The sequence below is a fragment of the Meles meles genome, chromosome 14, assembly GCF_922984935.1.
Source record: "Meles meles chromosome 14, mMelMel3.1 paternal haplotype, whole genome shotgun sequence".
NCBI classification, from domain to species: domain Eukaryota; kingdom Metazoa; phylum Chordata; class Mammalia; order Carnivora; family Mustelidae; genus Meles; species Meles meles.
In genome coordinates this window covers 12,634,438-12,646,372 of record NC_060079.1, presented here as the reverse complement: position 1 = coordinate 12,646,372, position 11,935 = coordinate 12,634,438, and the positions used below count along the sequence as shown (strand labels likewise).

Sequence of the window (11,935 nt, the reverse complement as noted above, 5' to 3'; positions counted from 1 at the left end):
TTCTCACCCCTCCTTCTAAGTATCCTTAAAAAAAAATTAACACACTGCTTTTTGTGGTCATTATGGACACTCCCGGTCACCCAACTTGTAGAGTACACCTTGCTAATTCAGCTCTCATACTGTAAATATGTTTTTTACGGCATACCTAGTGCCACATCTTTTTGCTTTGTGCTTTTTATTGATTTCATGGTTTAAAATGCCCCCCAAGTATAGTGTTAAATGCCATCTGGTGTTTCTTAGCACAAGAAAGTTGTCACGTGCCTTAGAGAAAAGAACTCGTGTGTTAGATAAGTTTCATTTGGGCATGACTTATAGTGCTGTTGGCCTTAATATCCAATGGGAATGAACCAACAATATGTATTACATAAGGTATCTTTAAACAGAAACCCGCAAACAAGGTTATGTGTTGATCAGCTGACAATAATGTTGTGACCAGAGGCTCACAGGAACCTAACCTTCTATTTCCCCTAGGAGCAATGGTTCAGTATTTCATGTTCATGGAATGCTCTTGGAAACTACAGAACAGAACCGCCACAAATAAGAATCAACAGTATCTATGACCACTTAACATTATGTATTTCCTTTTTTTTTTTTTTAAGATTTTATTTATTTGACAGAGATCACAAGCAGGCAGAGAGGCAGGCAGAGAGAGGGAGGAGGGAAGTAGTCTCCCTGCAGAGCAGAGAGCCCGATGTGGGACTCGAACCCAGGACCCTGGGATCATGACCAGAGCCAAAGGCAGAGGCTTTAACCCACTGAGCCACCCAGGCGCCCCTGTATTTCCTGGTTTAGAAGACAAGTTCCTCCAACAGGCAAGATATTTTTTTACTGCTTGATCTCTGAGGTTTACAACACTGCTTGGTATTTACCAGAAAACTACAAATACTTAAATGATTAATTAATACCAAGGATGAACAAGCAAGTCTTCAGAGAAACTCAACTGGCCAATAAAGTTATAGTTATATAAAGATATAACTTTATGAAAGTTATATTTTAAATCACCAGTAATCATGAAAATGTAAATAAAAACAGCCAAGGTTTTTTTCACCCCCAATGCTACTATTTGGTGGTGAGGGTTCACAAAAGACAATCGTGCAATCATTAAAAGACTAAAATGCATACCTTGTGGCACAACAATTCCACTCCCCAAAAATAAGACCTCGGTCTATACAAAAACTTAATCATCGCTGTGGCACAATTAATAAAATGGTACAAATCACCTCAAAATCTAAAGACTGGTGAAACAATGACAATCCATACAACGTAATATAACATAGCTATCCAAAAGCTGTCAAAACTGTAAGACGGAAAAATGCTCATTAAACATTAAAAAAGAGGGGGGAGGAGTCAAGATGGCGGAGAAGTAGCAGCCTGAGACTACATCAGGTAGCAGGAGATCAGCTCGATAGCTTATCTAAACATTGCAAACACCTACAAATCCAACGGTAGAGCAAAGAGAAGAAGAACAGCAACTCTAGAAACAGAAAATCAACCACTTTCTGAAAGGTAGGACTGGCGGAGAAGTGAATCTAAAACGACGAGAAGATAGACCGCGGGGGGAGGGGCCGGCTCCCGGCAAGCGGCGGAGCAACGGAGCACAAAATCAGGACTTTTAAAAGTCTGTTCCACTGAGGGACAGTTCTCCAGAGGCTAAACCAGGGTGAAGCCCACGCGGGGTCAGCGTGGCCCCAGGCCCCGCAGGGTCACAGAAGGATCGGGGGTGTCAGAGTGTCGGAGAGCTCGCAGGTATTAGAACGGAGAAGCCAGCTGGAGAGACAGAGCCCAGGACTAAACTCTCAGCTCGAGGTTACCTTGAACTGGTCGCGGGCTGGGTGAGCTCGGAGCGCGGCTAGAGGCTGGGGATACGGGAGTGATTGGGTGCTGTCCTCTGGGGGCGCACTGGGGAGTGGGGCCCCAGGCTCTCGGCTCCTCCGGGCCGGAGACTGGGAGGCCGCCATTTTCATTCCCGTCCTCCGGAACTCTACGGAAAGCGTTCAGGGAACAGAAGCTCCCAAAAGCGAACCCGAGCCGATTACTTAGTCCGGCCGCCGGTAAGGGCGGTGCAATCCCGCCTCGGGCAAAGACACTTGAGAGGCACTACAACAGGCCCCTCCCCCAGAAGATCAACAAAATATCCAGCCAGGACGAAGTTCATCTATCAAGGAGAAAGCAGGTTCAATTCCTAAGACAGCAGAGCAATTCCAGAGGAGGAGAAAGCAAAGCACGGAACTCATGGCTTTCTCTCTTTAGTCTTGCGGCTACTTCAATTTTTTTTTTCTTTTTTCAATTTTTTTTCTTTTTTCTTCTTCTGCTAAATTTTTTAAAACTTTTACCCTTTTCTTTTTTAACGTTTTTTGACTAGTTCATCTAAATATATATATATTTTCTTTCTTTTTTATATTTTTTTGTTTTATTTTTTAAATTTTTTTCTTTTTTTTTCCTTTTTTTTTCTTCTTTTTTTTTTTCAGAACCTGTTTTTATCCCCTTTCTCCCCCCCACAATTAGGGGTCTCTTCTGATTTGGTTACAGCGCATTTTTCTGGGGTCTTTGCCACCCTTTTAGTAGTTTATTTGCTCCTTCATATCCTCTTATCTGGACAAAATGACAAGGCGGAAAAAATCACCACAAACAAAAGAACAAGAGACAGTACTGAAGGCTAGGGACCTAATCAACACAGACATGGGTAATATGTCAGATCAAGAGTTCAGAATGACGATTCTGAACATTCTAGCCGGGCTTGAAAAAGGCATGGAAGATATTAGAGAAACCCTCTCTGGAGATATTAAAGCCCTTTCTGGAGAAATTAAAGAACTAAAATCTAACCAAGTTGAAATCAAAAAAGCTATTAATGAGGTGCAGTCAAAAATGGAGGCTCTCACTGCTAGGATAAATGAGGCAGAAGAAAGAATTAGTGATATAGAAGACCAAATGACAGAGAATAAGGAAGCCGAGCAAAAGAGGGACAAACAGCTACTGGACCATGAGGGGAGAATTCGAGAGATAAGTGACACCATAAGACGAAACAACATTAGAATAATTGGGATTCCAGAAGAAGAAGAAACAGAGAGGGGAGCAGAAGGTCTATTGGAGAGAATCATTGGAGAGAATTTCCCTAATATGGCAAAGGGAACAAGCATCAAAATCCAGGAGCTGCAGAGAACCCCACTCAAAGTCAACAAGAATAGGTCCACAGCCCGTCACCTAATAGTAAAATTTACAAGTCTTAGTGACAAAGAGAAAATCCTGAAAGCAGCCCGAGAAAAAAGTCTGTAACATACAATGGTAAAAATATTAGATTGGCGGCAGACTTATCCACAGAGACCTGGCAGGCCAGAAAGAGCTGGCATGATATATTCAGAGCACTAAACGAGAAAAACATGCAGCCAAGAATACTCTATCCAGCTAGGCTATCATTGAAAATAGAAGGAGAGATAAAAAGCTTCCAGGACAAACAAAAACTGAAAGAATTTGCAAACACCAAACCAGCTCTACAGGAAATATTGAAAGGGGTCCTCTAAGCAAAGAGAGAGCCTAAAAGTAGTAGATCAGAAAGGTACAGAGACAATATACAGTAACAGTCACCTTACAGGCTAATAATGGCACTAAATTCATATCTCTCAATAGTTAACCTGAATGTTAATGGGCTAAATGCCCCAATCAAAAGACACAGGGTATCAGAATGAATAAAAAAACAAAACCCATCAGTATGTTGCCTACAAGAAACTCATTTTAGACGCGAAGACACCTCCAGATTTAAAGTGAGGGGGTGGAAAACAATTTACCATGCTAATGGGCATCAGAAGAAAGCTGGGGTGGCAATCCTTATATCAGATCAATTAGATTTCAAGCCAAAGACTATAATAAGAGATGAGGAAGGACACTATATCCTACTCAAAGGGTCTGTCCAACAAGAAGATCTAACAATTTTAAATATCTATGCCCCTAACGTGGGAGCAGCCAACTATATCAACCAATTAATAACAAAATCAAAGAAACACATCAATAAGAATACAATAATAGTAGGGGACTTTAACACTCCCCTCACTGAAATGGACAGATCATCCAAGCCAAAGATCAACAAGGAAATAAAGGCCTTAATGACACACTGGACCAGATGGACATCACAGATATATTCAGAACATTTCATCCCAAAGCAACAGAATACACATTCTTCTCTAGTGCACATGGAACCTTCTCCAGAATAGATCACATCCTGGGTCACAAATCAGGTCTCAACCGGTATCAAAAGATTAGGATTATTCCCAGCATATTTTCAGACCACAATGCTCTGAAGCTAGAACTCAATCACAAGAGGAAAGCTGGAAAGAACCCAAATACATGGAGACTAAACAGCATCCTTCTAAAGAATGAATGGGTTAACCAGGAAATTAAAGAAGAATTGAAAAAATTCATGGAAACAAATGATAATGAAAACACAACAGTTCAAAATCTGTGGGACACAGCAAAGGCAGTCCTGAGAGGAAAATATATAGTGGTACAAGCCTTTCTCAAGAAACAAGAAAGGTCTCAAGTACACAACCTAACCCTACACGTAAAGGAGCTGGAAAAAGAACAAGAAAGAAACCCTAAACCCAGCAGGAGAAGAGAAATCATAAAGATCAGAGCAGAAATCAATGAAATAGAAACCAAAAAAACAATAGAAAAAATCAATGAAACTAGGAGCTGGTTCTTTGAAAGAATCAATAAGATTGATAAACCCCTGGCCAGACTCATCAAAAAGAAAAGAGAAAGGACCCAAATAAATAAAATCATGAATGAAAGAGGAGAGATCACAACTAACACCAAAGAAATACAGACAATTATAAGAACATACTATGAGCAACTCTACGCCAACAAATTCGACAATCTGGAAGAAATGGATGCATTCCTAGAGACATATAAACTACCACAACTGAACCAGGAAGAAATAGAAAACCTGAACAGGCCCATAACCAGTAAGGAGATTGAAACAGTCAGCAAAAATCTCCAAACAAACAAAAGCCCAGGGCCAGACGGCTTCCCAGGGGAATTTTACAAAACATTTAAAGAAGAACTCATTCCTATTCTCCTGAAACTGTTCCAAAAAATAGAAATGGAAGGAAAACTTCCAAACTCATTTTATGAGGCCAGCATCACCTTGATCCCAAAACCAGACAAGGATCCCACCAAAAAAGAGAACTACAGACCAATATCCTTGATGAACACAGACGCAAAAATTCTCGCCAAAATACTAGCCAATAGGATTCAACAGTACATTAAAAGGATTATTCACCACGATCAAGTGGGATTTATTCCAGGGCTGCAGGGTTGGTTCAACATCCGCAAATCAATCAATGTGATAGAACACATTAATAAAAGAAAGAACAAGAACTATATGATACTCTCAATAGATGCTGAAAAAGCATTTGACAAAGTACAGCATCCCTTTCTGATCAAAACTCTTCAAAGTGTGGGGATAGAGGGCACATACCTCAATATTATCAAACCCATCTATGAAAAATCCACCACAAATATTCTCAATGGAGAAAAACTGAAAGCTTTTCCGTTAAGGTCAGGAACACGGCAGGGATGTCCATTATCACCACTGCTATTCAACATAGTACTAGAAGTCCTAGCCTCAGCAATCAGACAACAAAAAGAAATTAAAGGCATCCAAATTGGTAAAGAAGAAGTCAAACTATCACTCTTCGCAGATGATATGATACTATATGTGGAAAACCCAAAAGACTCCACTCCAAAACTGCTAGAACTTGTACAGGAATTCAGCAAAGTGTCAGGATATAAAATCAATGCACAGAAATCAGTTGCATTTCTGTACACCAACAACAAGACTGAAGAAAGAGAAATTAAGGAGTCAATCCCATTTACAATTGTACCCAAAACTATAAGATACCTAGGAATAAACCTAACCAAAGAGACTAAGAATCTATACACAGAAAATTATAAAGTACTCATGAAAGAAATTGAGGAAGACACAAAAAAATGGAAAAATGTTCCATGCTCCTGGATTGGAAGAATAAATATTGTGAAAATGTCTATGCTACCTAAAGCAATCTACACATTTAATGCAATCCCTATCAAAATACCATCCATTTTTTTCAAAGAAATGGAACAAATAATCCTAAAATTTATATGGAACCAGAAAAGACCTCGAATAGCCAAAGGAATATTGAAAAAGAAAGCCAAAGTTGGTCGCATCACAATTCTGGACTTCAAGCTCTATTACAAAGCTGTCATCATCAAGACAGCATGGTACTGGCACAAAAACAGACACATAGATCAGTGGAACAGAATAGAGAGCCCAGAAATCGACCCTCAACTCTATGGTCAACTCATCTTCGACAAAGCAGGAAAGAATGTCCAATGGAAAAAAGACAGCCTCTTCAATAAATGGTGCTGGGAAAATTGGACAGCCACATGCAGAAAAATGAAATTGGACCACTTCCTTACACCACACACGAAAATAGACTCCAAATGGATGAAGGACCTCAATGTGAGAAAGGAATCCATCAAAATCCTTGAGGAGAATGCAAGCAGCAACCTCTTCGACCTCAGCCGTAGCAACATCTTCCTAGGAACAACGGCAAAGGCAAGGGAAGCAAGGGCAAAAATGAACTATTGGGATTTCATCAAGATCAAAAGCTTTTGCACAGCAAAGGAAACAGTTAACAAAACCAAAAGACAACTGACAGAATGGGAGAAGATATTTGCAAACGACATATCAGATAAAGGGCTAGTATCCAAAATCTATAAGGAACTTAGCAAACTCAACACCCAAAGAACAAACAATCCAATCAAGAAATGGGCAGAGGACATGAACAGACATTTCTGCAAAGAAGACATCCAGATGGCCAACAGACACATGAAAAAGTGCTCCACGTCACTCGGCATCAGGGAAATACAAATCAAAACCACAATGAGATATCACCTCACACCAGTCAGAATGGCTAAAATTAACAAGTCAGGAAATGACAGATGCTGGCGAGGATGCGGAGAAAGGGGAACCCTCCTACACTGTTGGTGGGAATGCAAGCTGGTGCAACCACTCTGGAAAACAGCATGGAGGTTCCTCAAAATGTTGAAAATAGAACTACCCTATGACCCAGCAACTGCACTACTGGGTATTTACCCTAAAGATACAAACATAGTGATCCGAAGGGGCACGTGTACCCGAATGTTTATAGCAGCAATGTCTACAATAGCCAAACTATGGAAAGAACCTAGATGTCCATCAACAGATGAATGGATAAAGAAGATGTGGTATATATACACAATGGAATACTATGCAGCCATCAAAAGAAATGAAATCATGCCATTTGCGACGACGTGGATGGAACTAGAGCGTATCATGCTTAGTGAAATAAGTCAATCGGAGAAAGACAACTATCATATGATCTCCCTGATATGAGGACATGGAGAAGCAACATGGGGGGGTAGGGGGATAGGAGAAGAATAAATGAAACAAGATGGGATTGGGAGGGAGACAAACCATAAATGACAATCTCACAAAACAAACTGGGGGTTGCTGGGGGGAGGTGGGATTGGGAGAGGGGGAGGGGGCTATGGACATTGGGGAGGGTAAGTGCTATCGTGAGTGCTGTGAAGTGTGTAAACCTGGCGATTCACAGACCTGTACCCCTGGGGATAAAAATACATTATATGTTTATAAAAAAAAAAAATTGGAAGGGGAGGCGAACCATAAGAGACTATGGACTCTGAAAAACAACCTGAGGGTTTTGAAGGGTCAGGGGTGGGAGGTTGGGGGAACAGGTGGTGGGTAATGGGGAGGGCACGTTTTGCATGGAGCACTGGGTGTTGTGCAAAAAGAATGAATACTGTTAGGCTGAAAAAATAAATAAAATGGAAGCATCTGCCTTCGGAAAAAAAAAAAAAAACCACAAAAAAACATTAAAAAGATTGTACAAATAGGTACAACAGAATTTTTTAAAAAGTCTACATGTATTAAAAAAATGGAAAGGTCTGTAATAGTTATTACCACTAAAATGTTAAGATGGATGATCCAAAATCTTCCTATTTTCCTGTATTTGCCCAGTTTCTCCTGACAAGAAACATGCAGTACTTAGGAATCAGAAAATGGGGGGTTAGCGAGCGGGGGGGGGGGGGGGGGGGCTGTTGGGAGTAAATTGGACAAATCAACCATGAAGTGCTGAGTCCCTGGCAAAGTATGCTATCCCAAGACTGCCACCATTCAAACCTTAGCAACCATGCCCACTAACTCAAATCACTACAGCAGCGGTGCTGTTCAAGCATCCAAACTTTTAATGAAAACTGACAGGTGGAACACATGCTTCTAAGCACTGTGGTAACCACACTCCTCAATCCCAGCTGTACAATTTACTAAGCTCTGTGCTCTTTATCTGTCAAATGTGATAAAAAGGGCCTCACTCATAGAAATCTTGGGGTTCGAATTAGTGTTTCATACAAAACAGAACCCAACGTATAGCAAGCCTAGTAAGCACCTGGTTATTATTTTCTCCCAAAACAGAACCTCTGGATGGTGTCCCACTTTGCTTACAGAAATACCTGTGCTGGGAGAAAGAGGGTATTTATGATAATGTGAACTCTTTGCATATCAACACAAACATGGATTATTTTCCTGTTAGAGATGACTTATTAATCATGTAACATTACTTACATTTAACAATTAACAAGGTTTCAATTAACAAGGTTTCCTACCATCTTTTCTAAACAGAGAAGTTGTATTCTCTACAGGGGGCAGTTTACATTCCACAGCATTCAACTGGTGTAACAAACAGGCTTAGGGTCTAAAATGATCACACAACCATTACCAGTCAGCCATGCGATATCCCACATACAATGACTGAAGTTTGTACAAACGATTGTTTTTCTTGAACTAGTGTAACCAAAATAAAATGTAGAAATTTAATGTACGCAGCTATAAAAAATGCCAGAAACTAGACACTAGTTTTCATGTTTAACATTCTGAAATCCTCCTTCTCCTACAATGCAAAATGAAGCAAACAAGGAAAACCAATTCTTGATCATTTTAATTTTTATAACAGAATTACATGCTTTGTGAGTAGAAGCAAAGGTAAAACCTTCAGCAGCTTACATTTTATTCATGACAAGGCCAGTGTGTAAACACTATACTAACATATTAACTTTTTCCAAGAGCAGGAATAAATACTAAACTAAAAAGAGAGAACATGCACTCAACAACTCTCAAAAAGATATTCATCAAAATGAGGTAAGTCTAATGTGTCATTTGCTAAGGAATTTAATGTTGACGTGGAAAAAAACTCATCAAAAATATCAGTCTTCATGGAACTTTCCAAATTCAAAGTCCTAATGCAGACATTATTTGTCAGTGAATCTGGCTGAACTTCACACTGATTTTTCTTGGTGGGGCTACAGTAATTATGGTCCTGTCTCAGGTGTGTGTTTTGGGGAATATCATTCAATTCAGCAGACACTGGTGCTGGGATGTGGTCATCTCCCATTTCTAAATACCTAAAATCAGCCTCCCCATTCACCGAGTGCTCTGTTGAGACAACAGTTGTAGGAGACAGTAATTCTGCTAAAATTTCTTCATGACTTTGACTACTGTATGGAACTGTGCACCCAGATTTATTATCAGCAGTATCAATTTGATACTGTAGTTCTTTTAGCAAGTCTTCTATTGATTCACAATCGTTTGGAGACCCACAGTGGGACACATGTTCTAAATTTTCACTTGGAGGTGTTCCTTTTTGAGGGGAAGACATAAGAGCAGCTAATTTCTTCTTTTTGGCCTTAAGTTTTTTAAGAAGTTTTAGACGAAGTTTATGAATCTGACCCTCAACTGAGTCTCCATGGTTTGCAGAAGAAACACCATTTTCCTTCACACAAGAATCATGACTCCGGTGAGCTCCATAGGAGGTACTGTCACGTTTCTTCAAAGCATCTGTATCAGCAATAACATCAGCACATACACGAGAAGTCGTGCTACCAGACAATGGATGGTCTGGTGGAGGGTTACTAACTCTAACAGGCGGCTTATTTGAATATCTATTGGCTTTCCTGGATGCCCGGTTAGCCTTTTGGTTTATGCCTTTCGTTTTAAAGCCACCAAAATTGCTTGCCCCCTTAACTGAAGGTTGCAAATCTGTCACAGTGTTTCTATTATGAGCTGAAACACAAGGTGGCATAAAAGAAGCACCCCTACTTAATAAGCCTTTAACCCAACTTCCTACAAATGGTTTCTTCTGAGTTTCTTTCAGTGATGGATTCTGTCCTGATTTCGCTGTTATGGTCTGAGAAGATGCCACAGTTTCATTTTTTTTCCAATCAGATACCTGAACTGTAACAGCTTGTTCTGGTTTGAACTTCTCAGTTTTGGGTGAAAGAAAGTGTTTTAATGGAGTATCCTTCTTTAGGGAAACTGTATCCTCAACTTCTACCGGCTTTACCCCATTTACAGAGTCAGCAGCATGAGCAGTATCCACAGGTTTGACGACGACAGTGTCTTCTGTACTCGGCTGTGCCAACTGCATGTTTGCACCTACAACTGGAGACGGCAAGCTGAAATCCACGAATTGGTCTGGGGTAAGCTTTCCAACACATGGGGCTGATAGTAAAGAAGCCTTTAGTAACTCCTGTGCTTGCAAAGTTTCTGTTTTGCCAACTCCTGCATTTTCTGCCACAGGTTCATTTTCTAAGAGGAAACGTTCAGAGTTAACCTGTATTTCTTCAAGCGTCAAAGATAAAATACTATTGTCAACCAAACTTTCTGGACCTGAAAGTAAATGATGCCCATGACCTAGAGCTACAGCTTCACCCTGTGAGAGAGTGCTAGGTCCAACCGCCACACCGGTGGGGAGCGTCCTTGAGAATGGCTCAGCAGAGTCAGCAGAGGCAGCATCACCCACAGAACACCGAGTTGGAGAGGTTGGCTTCTCATCACCGAAAAGAGGCTCATCATTAGTCTTCTTAAGTGGAGGGCAGGCAGACGCCTTATCTGTCATTGGGGATGTTTTTCTTTCCCAAATAACAATATGTACCTCTGAAGCAACAACTTCAAATTTCTCACGCCTTTCAGAACGTAGGCCTTTTAGGTCATCGCACTCCAGCCAACTTCCTGGGGATGAGGAAAGTTCAGTAAATGAGGTTAGACTTTCAAAACCCACCAACCGAGGTTCGCTTTCTTCTGGCCATTTTATCTGCTATATCCCTGAATATCCACCAAAGGAGAACACTCGAGAACAAGGCCTTATGCTTATGTCACCATTTTTCTCTGCCAAGGTTAAAGTCCTTATGTGGCTAATAAAAGTTATAGACTAACATCCAGAAATTTGAAAAACTGAGATAGTTTTTACTTTTTCCTAAAATACCCACAAAAATCAGGACAGAAGTCTATCTAACTTTTGTTACTTAGAATACAGTATATCACCCAATTTATCCAACATCAGAAAGTGGATTAATTTTCCATATATATGCATTTTCAAGATAAATGAAGCCTATTATCCTCAAGTACCCACATTTGTTTAAATTCTTATTTTAATTCAATTATTCTTTTCTTTTTTTTGTTAAAAGAAAACTTAGAGGTTTTTAGGTGTTTATTTTACTTCTGAGCTTCTATTTTCTCATTTGTCAATTGAATATGAGGTGATGGATTATAAAGGAAGAGGTTAACCTCCTACACACAAAAACCCCCCAAAGAAAACCATTCACTAAATTTATATGGATACACCTTTACAAACCACACAAACCTACTATTTCCTCTTCTAAACCCATTAAAACTTTGAGTCTTTTGTTTGCTTCCTTCAGTGGTTCACCACCACACATGCACATTAGAATTATCTGAGTCACAGCTGGGCCTAATCCCCAGACACTGATTCAATGACAGGGGAGAGCCAAGACATTTTTAATAAAGTAACCATGATTTTTATATGTTGTCAGGGAGGGGAACCATATA

General features: G+C 40.1%; 1 protein-coding gene across 4 annotated transcripts in view; it reads right to left on the bottom strand.

Moving 5' to 3' along the window:
• Positions 1 to 9,011: 9,011 nt before the first annotated feature.
• The window catches only part of USPL1 (ubiquitin specific peptidase like 1), a 37,988-nt gene continuing 35,064 nt past the window's right edge, over positions 9,012 to 11,935 (bottom strand). For all 4 annotated transcript variants that reach the window (XM_045978063.1, XM_045978061.1, XM_045978062.1 and 1 more), the window contains one exon: positions 9,012 to 11,098. In XM_045978063.1, the coding sequence (XP_045834019.1) occupies positions 9,195 to 11,098 (1,904 nt within the window). In that variant the 3' untranslated portion in view covers positions 9,012 to 9,194. The remainder of the gene's footprint in view (positions 11,099 to 11,935) is intronic.